Source organism: Pipistrellus kuhlii, unplaced genomic scaffold (genome assembly GCF_014108245.1).
Source record: "Pipistrellus kuhlii isolate mPipKuh1 unplaced genomic scaffold, mPipKuh1.p scaffold_m20_p_6, whole genome shotgun sequence".
Lineage (NCBI taxonomy): Eukaryota > Metazoa > Chordata > Mammalia > Chiroptera > Vespertilionidae > Pipistrellus > Pipistrellus kuhlii.
Window position 1 is genome coordinate 31,967,820 of NW_023425562.1, and position 22,935 is coordinate 31,990,754.

Below are 22,935 nucleotides of genomic sequence, written 5' to 3' on the forward strand. Positions count from 1 at the left end.
GAGAATGAAAATATTCTGGAGGGAAAAAAATCCCAGAAAGTTCTAAAAAGTAAAACTTGAATTTGAAACATGCTGAGCACTGTGCTGAATCAATGCAAATGAAATTATGTGTAGGCACGCTTTATTGTGGCCTATTTGCAAATATAGATTACGTGCAAACATTACACCATTTTATATAAGGGACTTGAGCATCTGTGGATTTTGGTATCTTCAGGGGTCCTGGAACCAACCTCCTGTGATTCCAAGTTGTATTTGTTTTATTTGTATAAAGGAACTCTGGAAGAAGAGGTAAGAATGGTTGAGAGTCAACCTATGAATCAGGAGGTCATGATTCGGTTCCCAGTCAGGGCACATTACCAGGTTGAAGGCTTAATCTCCGATGGGGGATGTGCAGGAGGCAACCAATCAATGATTCTCTTTCATCATTAATGTTTCTACCTTTCTCTCATTTCTCTCTGAATTCAATTAAAAACAAACAAACAAACAAACAAACACACGAAATGAATCTAAGGAGAGCAACAAGCTATGGGGAAGGAGCTGGGTAGAAGACAGACAAGTGTGAGGAAGGAGACTGCTCCCTGTGCACCCTTATACTTTCTGGTTCTTGGACCATACAAATGTATTGCCTAGTCATTTAAAAAATATATATATGAATTACAGTGAAAGAGAATAAAAAGGAGAGAATTAAAAAGAGCCAGATTTCATTGGGTTTCCAACCCAAAGTCTAGATCAATTTTATCAATGAGAATATGGATTGTAATCTGCAAGGAGATTCACACAAACTCACTGGAGCATGTGTTGGTATTGGTGAGCAGCATTCATTCATTCTTTCAGTCATTCAACACCTTTTTGAATCTATATGTGGATACTGGGCTAGATCCTTAAGTGAGACACGTAAAATACATGTTTAGAATTCTTCACATTGCCCCTAAGGTTATCGGCAAATAAGGACACTTAAAGAAATTGTCATTAGGCATGATAATCATTTAAAACCTAGGAATGAAATAATAGAAATATATTTTAGAAATAATGTAGATTTGGAAAGGTCTTATTCTATTTTTGAATATAATGAGAATTTATAAATTCTATTATAGATTTGTATTGAATTTGTTTATAAGAATAGAGTTATTCACAAAGTATTTAAATCTAGTATTTGCTGCCATATTAACTTAGGAAAACAACGTACATTTAGAAAAGTTAAAATTATTTGTAATTTTTAATTACCTCCCAACTTAAGGGTTTGGGGTTTTATTTTAGATTTTTTTCTATTTATATAATTTCAAAATCTATTCAAATGGGATAAATCTCTCTCAGCTCATTGGTTTTTAAATTGGGTAATAACTATTTACTCAAAACATAAGGTTGAATTCTAAAATAGTCACCTTTGTGGAGGGATTCAATATGATAAATACCATCTTGCATGCATTATTTGCTGATAGAAAAAAATTAGACTGAAGCCTTTTTACTTGACGATGCTTTATACCACCAAAGACCTTTCATTGTTACCCTTGTATCCAAACAGACATTTGTTTAGGGGAATTTAGTGTGTGTTTTACACACATAAACTAAGAGTTTATTCTAGAAATAGTTATAGTAAAATACAAGCTCATTAATTGTTCATAGAGGCTCCATTAAAATGATAAGTGAAATAGTATACATCTGAATATTCACGAGAATTTCAGAAACCTCTTGACAAAATATCCAGGTTGTAGATTGCTCTCCAGAATTAGCTGATGACTGGCCACTTTGGAATTTCACTTTCCAGAATTAACAAGCTGTGAGGCATATACTAATACAGAGCAGGCCAAACATCCTTCCTTTCTTTTCTGACTTAATACTGAAGATAGCCAGTGTCAAGTGACCCCGAATCTGAATGCCTTGGTGACTTCCTTGGAAAACAGAATTGAATTGCTTTTTACTCCTTGCCTGACGCTTTAAAACGGGCTTTTCTTACCGTGACAGCTGGTATACTAGAGGACTAGGAAGAACCTCAAAGTGGGGTGTGTGTGTGTGTGTGTGTGTGTGTGTGTGAAACTGATTTAATGTGCCAGGTGGTCACCTTAGAAAAGTCGTTCAAGTGTTAAGTTGGTTAGTACTGGAGAGCAAGGAAGGGGAACAACCCTGGGAGCTGCAAAATCCCGTTTTAACTCAAACTTTATGGAGATATGAACAACATTTTTTGTCAGAAGCCAAATGGACTGTCACCCAGTTGTTGGGTCAAGTAGCAAATACCACAGCCTTTGGTGTCATATTTCTCCTCTTATGCAAAAAGGAACGACTGAAAACACCCAACACATGAAAACTGAGCAAGAGGGAGCTTGGAATCAAGTGTGAAATTACCTAACCTAATTCAATCAAAAGAACATGTCAATTAACAGATTCTACCCTGTCATTTGTCAAAATGAGGAATGTTTGAAATTAGAAGCGGCCAGCAGATTTCTTGTTACAGCCATCTGATCAGATAGTCCTGTCTGCCTGGGGCCCTGTGGGGAGGCAGCTGTCTGAAGCTGCTTCTGGGCTGGCAGGAAGCAGCTGGCAATGTGTTCTATGGACTAGGTAGGTTATGCCACTACGACTGCCACATAACTGCAATTTTTTTTTCCACTTAAAATTTTTTTTTCCAATTACAATTAATGTATAATATGAAATTAGTTTCAGGTGTACATCCCAGTAATTAGACATTTACATAGTTTACGAAGTGATCACCCTGGTAAATCTAGTACCCACTTGACATCATGCATTCAACTTCAATTCTTAAGCCAGTCGAGCCCTCTCGTTTTAGATATGAGAAAACTGAGACACAAAGAGCCTCAACTTACTGTTTTCATGTGCACTTATTTTAAATTACCCATACCAGAACTCTGTTTCTTTGGCCCAAAATTATGGAGCTATAATTAATCAATTGCATTACACAATAATTCCATTCAATTTCACATACACAGGGTGCCAAAGATGTGCCCAGGACTCATATTTCCTTGAGAATGGGAATAGAAATAAATATGGATGAAACACAGTCTCCATTATCAAGGTACTGGGAGCTTAGTAGAAGTGACACAGATTTAGCAATAACTTAATATATTAGACCTTGCAATTTGATACAGGTAACACTGATGCAGAGAGGCAGGAAAAATTAATATTGTGTGGGATCTTAGGGAGGAGTTTATTGAAGTGGAGTTGGATATGAATATTGAAGGATGAATTGGGATTTTGATAAATGGAGAAGGAGAATGATACATTTTAAAAAGTGCAGAAAATGGCCCTCGTGGGGTGGCTCATTTGATCATCCCATGCACCAAAGGGTTGTGGTTCGATTCTCGGTCAGAGCACACACCTAGATTGTGGGTTAGATCCCCAGTTGAGGCATGTAGGGAAGCAACCAGTAGATGTTTCTCACCCACATCTATGTTTCTCTCTCTCTGTCTCCTCCCCACTTCCTCTCTCTCTAAATTCAATAAAAACATATCCTTGGCTGAGGATTAAAAATAAAATAAAACAAATACAAAGTATAGAAAATGGATTTGTGTTTTAGGGGCATAGAGGCTGTGTGCACACACGTATGTGTGAGTGTGCAAGTTGGCAAGGGGAAGGAACTGATTAAAGATTATTTTCTTTCTTTCTCTCCCTTTTCACCACTTTCCCTGATCCCAAACCTCTATATAACCATTTCCAGAAGTCTGAAGAAATAAAATGCTGCTAGAGAAAATGGAAGCATCACATGTTATCAGGAGCCAGACTGTCTGGGTTCAAATCCCAGCTCTGCTATTCCTAGCTGTGTGAACGGGGACAAGTTACTTAGCCTCTTCGTGCCGGGGCTTCTTCATCTGGAAAATAATGTTAGAAACCGTTCTGCCTCATATGGTTGTTGTGAGGGCTGCATTTACAATCTATTCATAAAGTGCTGTGAACCTCACCTGGCTCTAGTAAATGTTCTGTGTCAGTTGTGGTTATTCATGTTATTTATGTTATCTGTGCACATAAAGTGGCATGTCTGAAAGGAAAACAAGTGAAATCCAGCTCCTCTTTTGGGAGGAAATGGCTTAAGCAGGAGAGACTGGCACCATAGCCGCTGGCTATTGAGACCTTGAGGACATAGTAAAGAATCAAGGTGGCACTGATTGGGAGACAGTGTCTCAGGAAGGACTCTTCCATGTAACTTCTCTCTCTGAGGTCTGAGAGGCTTACCTAGAGGTGGGACAGTCAGAAAAGGGGAAGCCTGCAGCTTATATTTGTCAGATTTTTTTTTCATGATTAATATTTTAAGTTCTTCCAAGCCAAGAGCCATGCTTGCTTATGAGTGAATAAAACTCTTACATATAATGAGCTTTTAATATAACTGACACTGTTTTTTCACAGCATGAAATGTTTTTATAATATTTTATAAATGTTTTCCCAACAAGAATGTTTTATAATAACTCACAAATAAATGGCATATAATAACCCACAAATAAGTAGGAAGAATGTTTTACTTTAATCCTACACAGACAGCCAACAATAAAATCCCTAACACATAAATTTCCCCTCTGTTGTGTCAACAATGGTCAAGTTTTTCTTTAGATCTTTTACTGAAGGATAATATGCATACAAAAAGTGCATATTATATATGAATGTAGAACTTTGATGAATTTCTGTAGACTACACATACCCTGTAACCAAGCACCCAACTTGCCTCCTTGGTATTTCCTCCACCCACCCCTCCGCTCCACTGCCCTCCCTGACCCCAGGGGGAAATCACTGCTGACTTCTAGCAGCATGAATGGGTCTTTTTTGGTTTTGCACTTGATATAAAAGCTATCATTGTACTGTGTACTTTCTTGTGTCAGGCTCTTCCACTCAACATTATATATGCAAGAATCAACCACATTGTTATGAATGGTCAGCTTCTTAAATGTACTTTTCATGATGAAGAACAGGAAAGTAAGTGCATTGAGGAGTTTTATTGCATTAACTGTACATTTTTATTTAATCTACTGTAGACTTGCCTTTATTGAACAGATGTTGCTGCTGACTTCAGTGCCATGTTTACAGGTGTTCCTTCAAGAATTGTGTGTGCTTTTAATCATGAAGCTATTTGCATACACTTCAACTTACTTTCTCTTGTTCCCATTGTCTCGTAGGTATAAAAACCAGGTGCCAATAAATGTCCATGCAAACCCTGGAAAGTATATTATTGAAAGTCGATATGGAATGCACACGCTGGAAATTATCAAGTAAGAAGACATCAGAGTCTGTGTGTGTTGCCTTACAGTCTCTCATGGAGGCATTTCACCTCTCCAATAACAGCTATTCCCCCTCCTTGTTCCCAATGCAGCACGATCACAATGGGGGAGCAAGCACATGCATTGCTTCTCTAGGTGCCTAGCTAAGAATGATATGCATGATTCATTCTTACCAAGCCCACTTTACCTATTAAAGTGATCTTAAATTTGAATTTAGTCAAAGATGAGAAAAAATTCACAACTTTTTATCTTTTATATGCTGGAGAGTTTTTCTTAGACATCAGTAAGAAAATAAGTTACATAAATAGACATTAATATTTAATTATTTTTTAGCGTTCCAAATCATCATCATCATCATCATTATTTTCTTTTGCCTTTAATTAGTAAAGGCCATGAAGGTTGGGGTGGATGGCAAAGAAAGGAAGTAAGCTGGACTAGGAGAAATTGCTCTTTCTGTAAGCTCACCAGGAACTATGGAAAATTATCCACCTGCACTATCAACCTGTAGATGGAGGCAGGGTGGACATTGGGATGTTTTTAAAGCAAAATTCAAAAGCAAAACCCATATTAAAATTTCTAAGTCCTCAAAAGTTTATTGTGTCCCCTCAGATGGCTTTGCAATCCAAAAAAATTAAACAAACTTCCACCATCTTCAGTTCACATAAAACCATGACATGCTGAGATGTCAAAGTAAATCCTACAGCATTCTGATCTCAAGAGAGTTAGAGCCTTCTCTTTAGAGCAGAGCAATTGACCTGTGATGCTGGGTTTCAAAGAGATGCCTGGCACCATGTGACATCACCAGCCTCTGACCCTGACCTCAAGTCATGTCAATTCTGCCGGTCAGTTGTTCCAACAGTGAGTAACGTGGTTGCTTGATAATTAAATGTTATGAGAAATACAATTGCATTGACCCTCCTGGGGTTCTGTTCATGTCTGTGAAATTTCAGCAAGAATTAAGTTTTTATGACTGGAACTAAACATTCAGGGACAATGAACAACACAGACACTGTTAGTGATAAGACACAAAATAACCTGCTTGGTAATCTTAGCCTGTTCATCTTTCTGTGTGATCATTGTCTCCCTAAATCCATTATTAAGACATCCCAATTTCCGTATTATAACTCAGAGGACCTTCCAAATGGCAGTTCTTGTGTCATGCTGAGGGCCAAAACTCTAAGTGTGGCCTAAACCTTAGTAGAATTAAGGGATGAGTAACTTGTATTTTGAGGCAAGAATCACACATTAGGCCCACTGGATCTGGTCTGGGGCCCAGGGAGGCCACAGAAATCTAAAAGGAGGGATTGTTTCTTTCCCTGTCGCCCCTAGACTGAAACTCACCCTGAGGGAAGCTGTGCCCTCAGTTTATCATAATGCTCTTCATGCTGCAATGTATGTGCTTAGCGTTTTATTAACGTTTTTTGACATTAAAAATGAACCAGAGCAAGGGTCACAATGGACTCCAGGTCTTCTCCCTTTCTGTGCTGCTGGCTTGAATCTGCTGTAAATTTCATGAACTACATAAAATCCCACAGGGAGCCAGATCAGAGAGCAGCTTCTTCAAGAGTTCCTTAGAACCAGGCTAGCCACTGGTTTACAGTGTGCCGTGGTAGCAAAGAGACCCTTGCAGGAGCAGCTAGTAATTACAGGGTGTGCCACTGTGGTGGCCACGCGTTTCTCTACGTTCTTTCAGGTGTGATTTTGAAGACACCGCTCAGTACCGGGCCTCGGCGATGAATGCTAAAGGAGAGCTTTCAACATATGCCTCGGTTGTGGTAAAGAGTAGGTTTGCTGGACTTGTTTTATTCAAAATGCACTTTTTAATAATTTATTCTGATTGCTAAAAAGCTAACTAGAGGAACCTCACATGCATTTCTGCTTTCTCTTCTAGGATATAAGGGAGAGTTTGATGAGACTCGCTTCCGTGCTGGGGCTTCCACCCTGCCCCTCAGCTGTAAGTTTAAAAATAGATTTGCTAAGTGCCATCTCCATTTAAAATTCAGCATAAAAGGCTGCACACCTGAAACTAATATAATATTGAGTATTATTAAAATAGAGATAATAATAGTACTTACCTAATAGGGTTATCATGAAGCTTGAGTTAATAGATATTAAACATTTGGAACAAACTGAACTCAGTAAATGTTAGCTTGCCTTTTCAAATTAATACTAAGAGATCTTAGGAACAGAGATGAAGCATGAAAGAAAGGGCCCAAGTGTTTGGAATTGAGCAGTTATAGGTTTGAGTTTTAATTTCCCATGTGATACCTTTGAAACCTTGTCATTAGCTCTGTATTTGTGAACTTCTACATCCCATCTGGAAGAAAGGAAAAACTAATATCTATGCCATGGGGTTTTTGTAAGGATTAAATGGCATGCCAATGGTAGCTTGCCTGGCATATAATAACCCACAAATAAATAGTTGTTATTTTCTCAAGTCCTTTCCTTTGAGAAAATAGAAAATAAAACCTGGGAGATTTTTTGATGCATGCATTTACACAAGCTATAAATAAGACATTTCTAAGAAAAGTATTTTTAAAGTTACAATATTTTAAAGGTTTCATTTTCTCCATTGACATTTCTTGTAATACATCTTTTACTCAGATTATTAAAGAAACTAAAGCAACTTCTGAAAAACTAAACTTTTATGATGAATGGATATAGCTATTTGTTCCCAGATTACAAGCAACAAAGTTTAAATGAACTCAGAATCTAAAATTAAAAGTGCATATGTATATTGAAACTAAGTCTAAGCTAAATGTGGTATTAATTTATGTTTTATATAAAATGACCTTTAAGTTATATTAATTATAAATAAGTTTTTCTGACCAATGAAGCAAGAATTTTCATGTATAGAATTCCCATTTCTCACAATGTGCTATGTACTTCTTTTACAAGACTTCCTTTTTGCTTAGATAAATTATTTGATCAGTATTTGTTGTGACTGCTCTCTGCCTGTGGTTATTAAAATGCTTGTGTCTCTTTGATGAAAAGAAATAAATTGCTGACATTTGTTTTTGTTGTACCCAGTTGCCGTGACCCCTTATGGCTATGCGTCCAAGTTTGATATCCACTTTGATGACAAGTTTGATGTGTCTTTTGGGAGAGAGGGCGAGACGTTGAGTCTAGGCTGCCGTGTAGTCATCACCCCTGAAATAAAGCATTTCCAGCCAGAGATCCAGTGGTACAGAAATGGTGAGCCTTGATAATGAATTCTCAATTAGGTTCTTATTCACAGAAGGTCACAGACTGGGCTTGGCACTGGAGCATGAATGTCCATTAGACTTTTTCAGGGTTGGCAGAATTTGAATATTAGAGGATGTTTTAAAAGATTTTTACACATATATTAAACTAGCAGAACTTCTATAATATTTGTGAAAATTATAACTTACTGCTAAGTAACATGAAAAGGATTACCAAAAAATGTTGTTTTGCTATTATTGTAAGTTGGCTATACATTCATCTTATAAGTTACTTTTATTTAGTAAAATAAATGGAAGTTTATAAACCAGTGGGATTAGGAAGCATGCCAGTTGTGTATGGGGTCCCTGGGAAGTCTGGGGCAGCCTTGGGCCCCAGGGCAATGTCTGGGACCTGGACCTGGGCTTAGACTGAAACCAGCATGGTGCAGCAGCAGCACTGGTGTGGACATATCCCTAGAGGAGGAGAGGGACAGCATGGGAGCCATCCATGGAGGCCATCTTGCCTGTCCATCCCCAGGATTTACCTTTGAGGAATCTGCATAGATATTAACTCCCTGGCCTGAAGACTGTCAAGAACTGTCAGCAATCAGACAGTAAACTTTGTCAGTAAAATACTACAAAATAGATGTGTGTACATAGACATTGCAATAAAGGACGTAAGGTAGTTGTTAAAATTCTTCAAAGACTTTAGAATCTCTGGTTATGAAAATTACCACAACATTGCAAAGCAACCATCTACAGACTTAGATAAGTTTAAAGATTGTCCCATTCAATGTAAAAGAACACTATTTTTGTATGAAACTTTGGGTGAAGCAATTATTAACAAGGAAGCTAATTTTGAAGTTAATTTTTCCTCTTAATTGAAGAGATAATGACAGAATGCATAAACATGTGTTTGAATTATATACAAACCATGAAGTCATTTTCAGTTTCTTGTATGACCACCACAAATTATGGGACATGTTAAAGAAAACATTAAGATGCAATTATGTAAATTACATTTAAAATTAAATTTAGACTTACATGAAACTCATTTGTATGGGAGTTAAATCTTTTTAGAAAAATTGTTCTTCAAGAATAATCAGCTCTAGAGTAGTAAAATTTATATTTTGAAATAGTTTATCAGCAAGTTAACTTTTTGACATCCTAACTATATGAGACTATTTAATATAAATTTATGTAACACCATAACTAACATTCTTAACAGCTGTAATAATAGTGGCATTAGCAGAAGAATTCTTCTCAAAATGAAAAGTTTTCAAATTTCCTTTGTGATCTTGTATTTGTAAAGCATGAGTGATGTTGCTTTCAATTACATCCACTTAAAATGAAATTGTTAAAGGTATGAATTTGATGGCCTAATAACTGAATTTGAAGAAAATCAAGCCAGAAATATTATCATTAAGATATCACAGTAATAAAGTATTATTTTTTGTAAAATAATGGCACAAAAATATTAGTTTTTGTAGTTTGTATTATTCCTATTACATTTTATAATTGATAAACTATCTTTAGAAGAAAAAGCCTTATACTTTTTAATGTACTTTTTTTCTCTGCTCTTTGAACAGAGACCTTTCCATTTTATTTGCATTGGAGGTTATGCATCTGGCACTGGTCCCTCGCTTTTGGTCTAGTATTTTTACCAATATAAATATGGCAGAATGACTCAAAGCCCTAGAGAAATCCTCTTATAGTCAAATAGCCTTCAATATAGAAAGAGAGAAATAGAGAAGGGTAGAGGGAGAGGGAAGAGAGAGGATTGGAGGGGAGAGAGGAAGAAGGGAGAAATAGAGAAAAAAATCAGTTAATTTGCTGACTTCTATCCCCAGGAATACCTGTTTCTTCATCAAAATGGGTGCAAACCCATTGGAGTGGAGAGCGGGCATCACTGACATTTTCTCATCTCAATAAAGAAGATGAAGGCCTCTACACAATCCGTGTACAAATGGGAGAATATTATGAACAATATAGCGCTTACGTCTTTGTTCGAGGTAAGACCTAGCAGAAAGCATCTTTAAAGAATCTTTAAAACACCGAGACCAAATCAATCTATGCAAACATGTTTTATGTAATGATAAAAGAGCTGTTTGAAAATTCTTCCAGATTACATGGCATAGGTATATCAACTTCCAGACCTGATGCAAAGAAGTTAACCCTGAAGGCACTATCCCAAAAGAAACTACTTTCAAAATTGTGTTACTATCACTAATGTCAGTACTTTCCTCATCTTCAATGAGCCAACCATGCAATTTTCTGTAGGTGTTCAAGTGGAGATGTTAAATCCTTTATGAAAAGCCATCTTAATTTATAGAAACTGCAACAAAAGGATGATGTGTTATTTGGGAACTTACTCTTTAATATCTATTAGGGGAGCAAGTTTATTATTTCATTTCTTAGTTTTTAAAATAGTTTTGGCTTTAATGGACTAGTAAGTAAAGTGCTACAACTTAATTCTTTTTTATTTTTTAACATTTAAAAAAATCATTTTTTAGAGAAAGAGAAAGGAAGTGGGGGAGAGGGGGAGAGAGAGAGAAACATCCATGTGAGAGCAAGACATTGATGGCCACCTACCTGGGATCGAGCCTACAAGCCAGGCATGTGCTCTGGCTGGGAACTGAACTGATAATCTTTCTGTTTATAGGGTGATGCCCAACCAACTGAGCCACACCAGCCAGAGCTATAACTTAATTCTTAAAACAAACTATAATAATCAATTTTAGGATTCTTTCTTTTCCTTCAGCAGTGTCTTGAATGGATCATATATGTACAAGTGAAAATGTTATTTCTACATGAGGCCCTAGCACATTGGGAGGGCCACTAATACATCTAGGCCTGTTTTCAGTGTTCTTTTATGTGATGGTCAGCCAGGTGTTGCTACAACAGGAGTAAGAGGAGAGGCTCAGGGAAACAGAGAGGAAGGGAGAGTGAGAGAGAGAGAAACTTCAGTGATGAGAGAGAATCATTGATCAGGTGCCTCCTCCAAGCCCCCTTCTGGCATTTTAGCCAGAAACCCAGGCATATACCCTGACCAGGAATTGAACTGTGACCTCCTGATTCACAGTTCAATGCTCGACCACGGAACAACACTGGCCAGGCAAAACAGAGTATTTTATACTTACAAATCCAGAGACAGGAGGCAGAGCATACCATGTAGAGCACATGGGAAAGAACTTCCATTGGTTGGTCAGGAGGCAGCAGGGGCAGGAGTTAGGGGAGAGCCTAGATCGTGGCCTTTAATGAAGTTTCTGTGGGAAAGGCAAGACAGAGCAAAGAAGTTTAGGATTGACTCCTGTGAATAATTTAAGGATGGTACCTAGTTATGCAGTACCTGGCCCTGGGATGATTAAGGCAGAGGAATATTTCCCCCTAGGACGCATGGGCCAGACAAGGAGGCCTGGCTCTGGATGAATTAATTTGCATATCAAATACATGCACCAGGCTGAGGCCTCTGCTATCTCCAAGAATTGGCTAGCTCCAGCCAGAAAGGTATATAAGATGTCAACATATCATATGTACAGAAAGTAGATAATATGTGCTCTTCGTGGGGAAGAAAAAAGATAAAATAAAAAAAAAATAAAAAAAGAAAAGAAAAAAAGAAAAGCCTTTCATTAGTTTACCATTCAGAGATATCCAGTGTTATAATTTTGTTACATAACTTTCTAGACCTTTGTAAATGGGGTGGGCAAATACAGGTTAATAGTTGTGAATACACAAAACAGTTTATTCTTATATTATTATTTTTTAATTATTGTATTATTTTCCATATTAACAACTATAAACCTACTTTTGCCTGTATTCTTTCCTCTACATCCCTATAGAGAGAGGGTGGAGGGAAGAGTTGATAATATGATAAAGGATGGGATAGAAATGTCATGAAGAATGAATTACAAATGGAAAATATGTAAAAAAAAAAAAGTTATCACTAGTAATCAAAATAATTAAAATGATAAAATGTGTTAATCTATCAGATTGAAAAGAATGAAAAGATTTTTTAAATCCACTGGGATAAAGGAATGGAGGGACCAATCCCTATTGTAGTGAGTGTAAATCTGCTTGACTTTTCTCAGTGTGTTTGCCACTAGGTATTGTAGGCATATTTTCAATAATTCTAGGAACTTGAGTGGACAAAATTGAAAGAACAAATTGTATGCTTATATGAAAACTAATGATGTATGCTTATATGTGCGATAATATATCAAGAAAAATCCGTTTACATGAAATTATATAGTACCATTCCATTTTATTTTAAAAACAACCACTTCTGAGTTATAAATATAGAGAAAAAAAATCTAGAAAAATTTAGGCCAATATGTTAGTAGTAGTATTCTCTGAGTTATGGCATTTAAAAGATATTTTCATCTATTTTTTTGATTATCATATATTTAACAAGCATGCAGTACTTTTATATATAAACTAGTGGCCCATTGCACAAAATTTGTGCACGGGGGTGGGGTGTCCCTCAGGCCCTATAGGGATCGGGTCTAAACTGGCAGTCAAATATCCCTCTTGCAATCTGGGACTGCTGCCTCCTAACCTCTCACCTGCCTGCCTGCTTGATTGCCCCTAACCACTCTGCCTGCCAGCCTGCTTGCCCCCAACTTCCACCTCCTGCCAGCCTGTTTGCCTCTAACCGCCTCTGCCTCAGTCCTGCCACCATGGCTTTGTCTGGAAGGATGTCTGGAAGGTCTCCCAGTGTAATTAGCATTTTACCCTTTTATTAGTATAGATTAACATTAGAATTATTTCCATTTTGGATAAAATTATTAATAACTTGTGTCAGATGTTAAAATATAAAGAGAAGCAGGATAATCTTTGACCTAATTAATCAAACCTACAAAATGTTTGGCTATTTGGAGTGTTTGGAGAAGGCAGGGCAGAGGCTAAGGAAAGGTTAACATTGACTGACTGGGGGCTGTGAGCCAGAGAGTCCATAGCAGCTGCTAGGAGCCAAGAGCACAAGTGTGAAGTAACATAACACAGTATTTGAATTTGGCTTCCAGCAGCTGCTAAAGAGAAGCTGTTTTTGAAAGACTGTCAAGCCCATATCTTATAAGCAATTTTATAAAAGTGCTGAAAAATGACTCCCTAAATGCCAACTATTAAGTACAATGGATGTTCAGTGAACTAAATTTCTTTTAATGTATTTTTTAAAATATATTTTTACTAGAGGCCTGGTGCATGAAATTCGTGCACAAGCGGGAGAAGGGGGTTCCTCTTAGGCCAGCTCTTCAGTCGTTACTGTGAGGGCATCCTGACCAATTTGCATGTTACCCTTTTATTAGTATAGTTTGATTTCAGAGAGGAAGGGAAAAGGAAAGAGAAATAGAAGCATCAATGATAAGAGAGGATCCTTGATCTGCTGCCTCCTGCATGCCCCCAACTCGGGGTGGGCCCACAACCTGGGCATGTACCCTTGACTGGAACTGAATCTGGGACTTTCAGTTCTCAGGCTGATGCTCTATCCATTGAGCCAAACCTTCTAGAGCTTAATTTTAAAAAATACATATTTGTATTGATTTCAGAGACAAAATCACACTCTGTTGTGTGGCATGTAGGCATTCTGCATTTGTTTCAGGCACCAATTAGTTTTCCTCTAGCAGGAGACATTTCCCCAGAGACAGACTGCAGATATGGGGCAAGAAACATAATGTTCCAAATCAAAGTGACTTGAACTATTCACAATGTGCACTTATTAAATTCAGAAGTAGACAAATATTTCTGCCCTGTTATCAAATGTTTTAGTAACTCAGAAGAGCTATGCAAGTGTAGCAGATAGAAAAAGAAAGTGTTTATTCAGTCAACAAGAGCATTTTCCCTTGGGTAAGTGGCTCTGCCTATCTCAGCCTCCTCTCAGACTAACTCCAATTCTGAAAAGGCTGACCAGATGTCAGAAGAAATTGTCAAATGTGGATGGATTCCTTCCCTCAGGGACTCTGCCTCCTGTCTTAATTGTTCTCATTTAAAAGGCGACTGATTATTTTTATTCTTCTTCCTCTCCTCCTAAAAAACATCCCTGATTCACCAATTTAGCTGTGACTGAAGACACTGCTGAGAGGACCCCACTGTCAGAGGACCCCATTTCATAAATGGTCACTGTCCTCTGTTTCTTGTATAATCCTGGACTTTTATTAAACTCAGATAAGCCAAACTCAGATGTGGGTATTACATCAGAGTTCCTTTCACCAAGGAACAAACATTTGATTGAAATAAATGTTTTCCTTTCTTTTCCAAAACAGTAGTGCCCAGCGTAGGAATAGGCAAAGCTTCATGGTTCTTATTCTCTTGTGGATGCATCCAGAAGGTAACAGAGGGGGCTATTTGTTCCCCTTTGGAGATATTCATAGTTTCTGAGTAATATGACACAATAAATATCTTAAGAACAGACTTTCTGGCACAACTTACATTTGACTTTTCTGATAGCAATCCTTGATATCTACATAATTATTTTCTTTTAGAGCATTTGGGAAGTCAAGGGCCTTGAGGCAAAGGTCATGAGTCCTTTTTAGAGCCCTTTCTAACATAATGTTCTTGGTGCTGATGGTGAAAAGCACACATTGTTATGTTGGTAAGCATATTACAAGTCTGAAGCTTGCTCTACTGGGGTCAAAGATGTAGCCGTTGAAATGTGTGCACTCAGAACCCAGTCCGAGGGCTGCAGAGTGCATCTGAGAGGGCTAATGGGATCCTCCTGTATCTCCACAGATGGTGATGCAGAGATTGAAGGAGCCCCGGCCTCTCCCTTGGATGTGGTGTGCGTGGATGCCAACAAAGATTATATCATTGTCTCCTGGAAACAGCCAGCTGTGGATGGAGGGAGTCCTATTCTGGGATATTTTATTGATAAGTTAGTACTTAGTCTAACTTTAGTTAGAGTGATTTGGCCATAGAGATGCATGCTTGATTTCTCCCACTGTTTCTAGGTGAAATATTTTCTTTTCTGGTCTCCTCTCACTCCTTCTCTCTCTCCCTCTATCTCTCTCTCTTTCCCTCTTTCTTCTTCTTCTCTCTCTCTCTCTCTCTCTCTCTCTCTCTCTCTCTCTCTCTCTCTCCTCTCTCTCCCCTCTCTCTCTTTCTCTCTCTCTCACATAAATGTGTATATTCATATGTGTGTGTATGTATAGAAGATGTAGACAGATACAGATATAGCTATAAATAGGTATATACCTAAATTCTAAAGATAATCTCTGAATTTGATGACCAACACATGTCACTAATTTGGCAAGAAAACTATAAATCCATAGACTTAATAGAGGCCACTTTAGAAGTGAAATAGTGGTATTCAATATATTTAATGCCCATATTTCTAGTATGTCAACAATTTAGGAATATTACATGAAGAATAATACTTTATAAATACTAACAAAATTTTATTTAAATCTCAGGAAGTGATTTCAAATTAGAAAAAGAAATCACAAATATCAATAGTATTAAATTATATTCTATTACAAGTTCTTACTGTTTACATTCTCTAAATCTTAGAGACTTTGATTTATGGTAATTGGGTTTTACGTATTAATTATACACTAACTTTAGACAACATAGATAAAAATTTCATATTATCAACCTAAATAAACTATCTGATTTAATTTTTATTTAAATAGTTGCTCTAATTCTCTTTACATTTTTTGAGCCATAAAATTTGGTTGTAAAAACCACAAGGAACAGATAATTTGGCTACTATGATACAATGAAGTTGTACCAAGGTATATTAAGCCTGATATTTATAGCAGTAAGTAAATATATATCTATTGGGCTCAATACCATACAGAGAAAACTTTATAATAAATTACATACCATTTAACTGTATACTAAATACTTCTACGTTATTTTATTTTTTAGTAACAAAGAACTGTGAAGTTTAAGATAGATTCTTTTTGCATCCTTACAATTTCTGCCTTATTATCTTTGGCAAATTTCTAAGGGATTTTCAAACTTTGATCATTGAAAAACCAGAGACAATAAATACATCCTGTTTTTCTCTTGCCTTAGTAAAAAAAAAATTTTAAAAAAATAGCAGTATTATGAGTAGTATTTATTCATCATTTGTCATGTAAATGACACTGTTCTAAGCCCTTCTCATATATTGACCGCTAACCCATAATTATCCTTTGAAAGGTAGGTACTGTTATTACAATTAGGAAATGAGTAGCTGACCCAAGGCCACATGCTAATGAGGAAACAGTCGCATAGGGTAATTCTAGCAGAACTAGAACTCAGAGAGCAGCCCTACTATGTGTGTTTTTTCTGCCCCATCATGCGGTAGACAGCTCGGAGCAGTGGCTCTCTGCCTTTGACCTGCCCACAGGAGGGTTAGGAAGCATGCTGTAGGATCACTGGGTAACCACGACAGAATCTACAGAGAGAGGGTGGGAGACAGGGGCAGTTAGAGAATTATCCTAGCCTCACCCATTCATTTATAACAGCTCCATAATTTCTACAAAGGAAGATTTAGGGGAAAGTGGATGTAAGGCAAGGAGTGAAGCTATATTTGCTAACACTTTACATAAAGTTGAAGAAAATATTTATCTCAAAGAGGAAGGGTGATGGTAAGGAAATAAAGACAACCCCCTCCCCCACTACAACCACCTTTACACTGTTATTGGAACCGCCCGGCCCCCATGAGAATCACTTGGGAATTATACATGTTGGACATAGAGCTGTGTTGGGGAAGTGATATAGACAGAAAGTCCAGTACTCTACTCATAAAAAAAGATGAGTTACTTCAATGCTATACACTTCAATCACATGTTGAGCCTCTAAAGCCCTGTGGATCAGGCTATACCATGATAGAACTCAACATCTTTGTCTCCTGAGGTGTGGTCACTCTATCCCCAAGCATCAACTGCTGAAAAAGCACCCAGTTAAAATCTGAGGTTTCAAGTGTTTAAATCCAGGCCTGGGAATTTCACTGCATCTCATCAATCTCATCTGCTAAGAAACGATTACAGTTCCCTCCTCGCCCTCCCACCTGCACAGCAGCCAGTGACCATCATGTGAGCTCTCTCCAAACTACAGTACAGAAAGTTTATTTTAAGGTGCTAACTTTCTCAGCAATGGTTTCATAATTTAAACAAAAATGCTTAACGAAGTCGCTAATGGTGGAACTGAAGACATCAGCCAGGCGGAAGTTTGAGCGATCCTGCCCCTTAGTTTTCTCAGTGTAGAGATTGTACATCTCAGCCTGCTTCTCCCCCCACCCCTGACCATAGCTCCTCTACTTAACACACAAGGCTCTTAGCTGCATATTTTTAGTGAGGTCAAAGGACATGTATGTGTCAAGAAGGAGCTGAGCTTCTTTTACTTGTTAGAGAAGATACGTTACCGTTGAGTGGAGTTGAGTATGATACATACCTGAAATTAAATAATTATTGAACTGCACATGAGCTGGATATTTTGTAGAAAAATCTGAAGCAACTGGGTAGTTTTGCAGCATTGGAACTATGAACTTAGCCATACTTCTCTTAATATTCTTATTGCTGGCTCTCTTTTTTTTAGATGTGAGGTGGGCACAGATAGCTGGTCTCAATGCAATGACACACCTGTGAAGTTTGCTCGTTTCCCAGTCACTGGATTGTTAGAAGGTCGTTCTTATATATTCCGAGTTCGGGCTGTGAATAAAACTGGAATAGGTCTACCATCTCGTGTTTCTGAGCCTGCAGCTGCTCTGGATCCAGCTGAGAAAGCAAGACTTAGAAGTAAGCATTTTTCATTTTCTAGAATCTTTCTGAATCTTTTTTAAAAATAGAACTACAGATCTCATTGCAAAGTTATTCCTCCCCCTTCCACTAGAGGGAACAGAGAATAAGAAATCCTTTAATGATCAGAAAATCCTTAAGGTGGGAAGGGGGACTGAGGAGCATGAGAACAAAAAAGTATTTGTTTTTTGACTCATCTATTCACTATTAATATCTCAGTACAGTGAGTTTCTTTATATTAAAGGAAAAAACAACATTATATCTAATCTATACTTGAATTTCCTTATAGACAATCAAAAATAATCTGTCCATACAGTGAGCCTTTAAGTATCGATGTTGAAACTACGGTACATGAATTATGTTCTGCCTTTGTTTCATGGGAACCCGTATGGCACCCTCAATAAAAGGAACTATAAACTGGCATTAAAAGAATTGTTGTAAATTAACATTTCCCTCTATACCAGATTTCTCAACCTTGGTCCTGTTGATATTTTAGGCCAGATAATTCTGTGTTATGGGGTTCTACACTGTATATTATAGGATGTTAGCAGCATCCTGGCCTCTACTTACTACAGGCCAATAGCGCTCCCCTACCCGCTCTGTCACTTGTGACAGAATTATCTCTGGACATTACCAAATGTCTCTGGGGAGCAAACTCACCTTAGATGAGGACTTCTGGTTTGTGATTTATTTTCAGTTTTGTTGTTGTTGTAAATCCTCACCCAAGGATATTTTCCCATTGATTTTAGAGAGAGTGAAAGGGAGAGGGAGGGACGGAGAGAAACATCGATGTGAGAGAGACACATCAATTGGTTGCCTCCTGCATGCACCCGTCAGGACCTGGGAACCTGCAACCAAGGTTAGTGCCCTTGACTGGTAATCGAACCTGGGACCCTTCAGTCCAGGCCGATGCTGTATTCACTGAGCCAAACTGACTAGGGCTGCAGTGTTATTATTATTATTATTTTTTTACCTTAAGTACATGTAGTGGAATCATAAAAATCTAAGTAAAATAATGCTACTTTTTTAAATTACACTACTTGATAGCTTTCTGATCACTTTTCACCTAACACCCAGCTTCCATCTCTCTTTCCTAATTCCATCTCATACATTCATTTACTCTTTTTTTTATATAAATTCAAATAAAAAATAGGATTTCTTTGAGCTGAAAATAAGTTATACTGTTTATTACCTTTCTGTTTTTGCACAAAATCTGGCCAAAAGTCCTTTGATTAAAGCAGGAGTTGAATCATTTTCTCTTTCTGGTGTCTATGGGATCACAGACATGAATTTCCTTTTTAACTTTATACTCCTCATCTCATCCATTTCCCCGCTCAGGATCTAAGCTGGTTTCCTTTGTAGACAACAGTTTTTTAATGCAACGGCAAGAAATTGCTTTTGTTGAGCCTTACTGCAGCATCAGCGCCCCTCTCCTCTTTCATCTTTGTTATGACAGATAAATAGCTACTGGGCTAGCAATTGTTCTGGAAAAGTTTCTCCCTTACGGAGATATCAGAGAGCCTGCATGTTTCAGGAGATCTATATGGAACAGTAACTGAACACAGATTATTTACCTCCCTTAGGTAAATACAATTCTAGAAATGTCGACTCAGTTCAGGTAGGTTCCAAGCTCTAAGAGATTGTGAATTCTTCAAGAACACAATACTGTATACATGCTCAGTAAGATTCTTTAGAACAATACATAAGTCAACTAGTAACAAACCCATTTGTTACTAACCTGGCCAGTTAATCAGTTTATTAAGTGCAGTTGAAACTGCTTTTGTGAATGTTTGTGATTTTTATTTTTATCTCTGTACAGGTCAACCTTCAGCACCCTGGACTGGACAGATCATTGTCACTGAAGAGGAACCTAGAGGTAAAAAACTACATTTCCTTCGAATACTATTGCCAATGTTTTTTTTACTTTGCTGGTTAGCTGTAGTAAATGGTACACTGCGTATTAAGATATTTTATTAAAAAAAACATTCTGAAATATTTGGATATCATAAAAGTAACATATTGTCAGAGAAGCACTTTTCCTAAAACGTTTTATTGAGACATAATTGACATACATTAAACTACATATCTATAGAATATACAATTTGACATTTTTTTGATGTGTTCACCTGTGAAACCATCACCATGATCTGAATAATGAGCATATCCATCACCCCTAAAATTTCCTCACTTCCCTTTGTAATACTTCCCTTTCATTCCTTCTCCATTTCTAGGCCATCACTCATTTGCTTTCTGTCATTGTATAATAGTTTGCATTGCTCACAATTTTAGATAAATGGGATCATACTTATTTTTGTCTGGTTTCCTTTACTCAGCATAAATTATTTTTCGTTTTATTCATGTCGATGTTTGTATCAATTCATTTCAGTTTACCCAGTCACCATTGAAAAGTTTCTATGAAAAGCCTTGTGAAGTGTTTGTGTGGACATATGCTTTCATTTCTCTTGGATAAATACCTATGAGTTGAATGGATAGGTCATATGGTATGTGCAGCACCAGCACAGCCAAGGGTGAACCTGAGGAGGGGCAGTGAAGGATTGAAGAAAAGGCAGACAAGAGAATACAGCTGGGGCTCTGTGGACCTCCCGTGCTGGGATGAGGACACAAAAGGCCTAGCCTGCAAGCTGATGGGTTATTTTATAGTCTGATTAAAACAAGGGTAGATTAATTTGTATACATGTTTTGGCAACACTTGCTACAGCTCCCACAACCCATTGGCTACTTAGGAAGGAAATAGGGAGGGCTATAAGGTCAGGTTGAACTATAGGAGAGCTCTGCCTTCCAGGCTGAGACTTATTTGTGGCTCTGCCACAGGTCAGCCGAGGTTGACCCTAGAGCTGCTCCCTACAATGGCAAGTTTATGTTTAATTTTTAAGAAACTGCTGACTGTTTTCCAAACTAGTTGTACCATTTTACATTCCCATCAGTAGTTTTTCTATGGGAGTTCCCCAGTTGCTCCACATTGTCACCAGTACTTGGCTGCAGTCTTTTAAACTTTAGACATTCTGCGAGTGTATAGCGGTGTTTTATATTATAGTGATATTTCATAGTGTGGTGATAGTGGTTTCAATTTGCATTTCCCTAGTAACATGGAATTTGATTGCATGTTTGTCTATCTATTTCTGCAATTGCAGAAATTGGTAAAATTGCCGAAACCGGTTTGGCTCAGTGGATAGAGCATTGGCCTACAGACTGAAAGGTCCCAGATTCGATTCCGGTCAAGGGCATGTACGTTGGTTGCGGGCACATCCCCAGTAGGGGGTGTGCAAGAGGCAGCTGATCGATGATTCTCTCTCATCAATATTCCTAACTCTCTATCCCTCTCTCTTCTTCTCTCTGTAAAAAATCAATAAAATATATTAAAAAAAAAGAAATTGGTAAAATTTATTTTCTCTTCTATGTAGCTTTATAAGCCTTATGGGTGGCTTTTTGCTTTGTTTTGTTTTGTTTTTAAGTTTCATTGTTTTGAAGTCAGATAGTTGTAAGTCCTCTATCTGACCCCACTCCCAAAGTTTATTTGGCTAAATATTTGAATTTTTATGTAAAATTTAAAACCAATTTATACATTTCTACAAAAATCTGCTGGGATTCCAATTGTCTTTTATATCCTTAACTAGAGGCCCAATGCATGAAGTTTATGCAAGAGTAGGCCTTCCTTACCCTGGCTGCCGGCACTGGCTTCTCTCTGGCACCTGGGATCCCGGCTTCCCTCAAAGCCCTGGCTTCATCCAGAAGGTCACCAGAAGGTCATCAGATCTAATTAGCATATTATTATTATAGATTGTTTTCTATCTACTCGTTCTATCAATTATTGATAGTAATGAAATCTTTGACTAACTGATGTATTTATCAGTTTCTTCTTTTAGTTCTACGAGGTTTGCTTCATGTGTTTTGATGCTGTTATGAGATACGTAAACATTTTTATTGTTATATTCTTTTATGAATTGACCATTTTATTATTATAAAGTAATTCCCTTTTTCCTTAGTAATGTGTTTTTTCCTTCTTGGAAATCTACTTTGCCTGGTAATATAACCTTTGGATTTTATATTGATTAGTTTTAGCATGGCATATGATTTTTATCCTTTTAATCTATATGTGTGTTTATATTTAAATCATGTTTTTTGTAGGCAGCATAAAAAAGCTAGATCTATGCAATATGGTAATCTTTGCCTTTTCATTGGGGTGTTTGAACCATTTACATTTTGTGTGATTAGTTTTATGATTTGACTTAAACCTACCATCTTGCTATTTTTTTTCTGTCTATTCCATGTGTTTGTTTCCTACTTTTTCTACTTTTTTTATTAAGTATTTTTTATTATTCCATTTTCTATGTTATCTTATTAGCTATAATTCTTTTTTTACTTTATAATAGTTTGGAATTTATACTACACATTGTATCACAACCTATCTTCAAGTAATATTATATTACTTCACAAGTAGTATAAGAACTTTCAATGATATTATTTCATTTTCCCTCTGAACCATGGTGCTATTGTTACCATACGTTTTATTTGTATATTTATTTTAAACCATACAATACAATGTTATTATTTTTGTTCAAATCATAGCTTATCTTTCTAAAAGACTTAAAAAATAAGAAAAATATTTTTAATATTCACTCATTTTTACCATTTCTGTTGCTCATTTCTTTGTATAGATCTGGATTTCTATCTGATATGATTTTCTACCTAAGGCATTTCCTTTCATATTTTTTGTAGTGCTGGCCTGATGGTTATGACTTATTTTATTTTTTCTTTGTTGAGTCTCTAATCTTCATTTTAAAATGTCTTCACTGTGTGTAG

At 37.1% G+C, this 22,935-nt stretch overlaps 1 protein-coding gene across 2 annotated transcripts in view; it reads left to right on the plus strand.

Moving 5' to 3' along the window:
• MYOM1 (myomesin 1) overlaps positions 1 to 22,935 on the plus strand; it is a 109,276-nt gene that overhangs the window by 24,270 nt on the left and 62,071 nt on the right. For both annotated transcript variants that reach the window (XM_036418951.2, XM_036418952.2), the window contains exons 6-13: positions 5,115 to 5,207; positions 6,910 to 6,998; positions 7,108 to 7,170; positions 8,247 to 8,411; positions 10,249 to 10,410; positions 15,122 to 15,263; positions 17,915 to 18,114; positions 19,934 to 19,990. In XM_036418951.2, the coding sequence (XP_036274844.1) occupies positions 5,115 to 5,207; positions 6,910 to 6,998; positions 7,108 to 7,170; positions 8,247 to 8,411; positions 10,249 to 10,410; positions 15,122 to 15,263; positions 17,915 to 18,114; positions 19,934 to 19,990 (971 nt within the window). The remainder of the gene's footprint in view (positions 1 to 5,114; positions 5,208 to 6,909; positions 6,999 to 7,107; positions 7,171 to 8,246; positions 8,412 to 10,248; positions 10,411 to 15,121; positions 15,264 to 17,914; positions 18,115 to 19,933; positions 19,991 to 22,935) is intronic.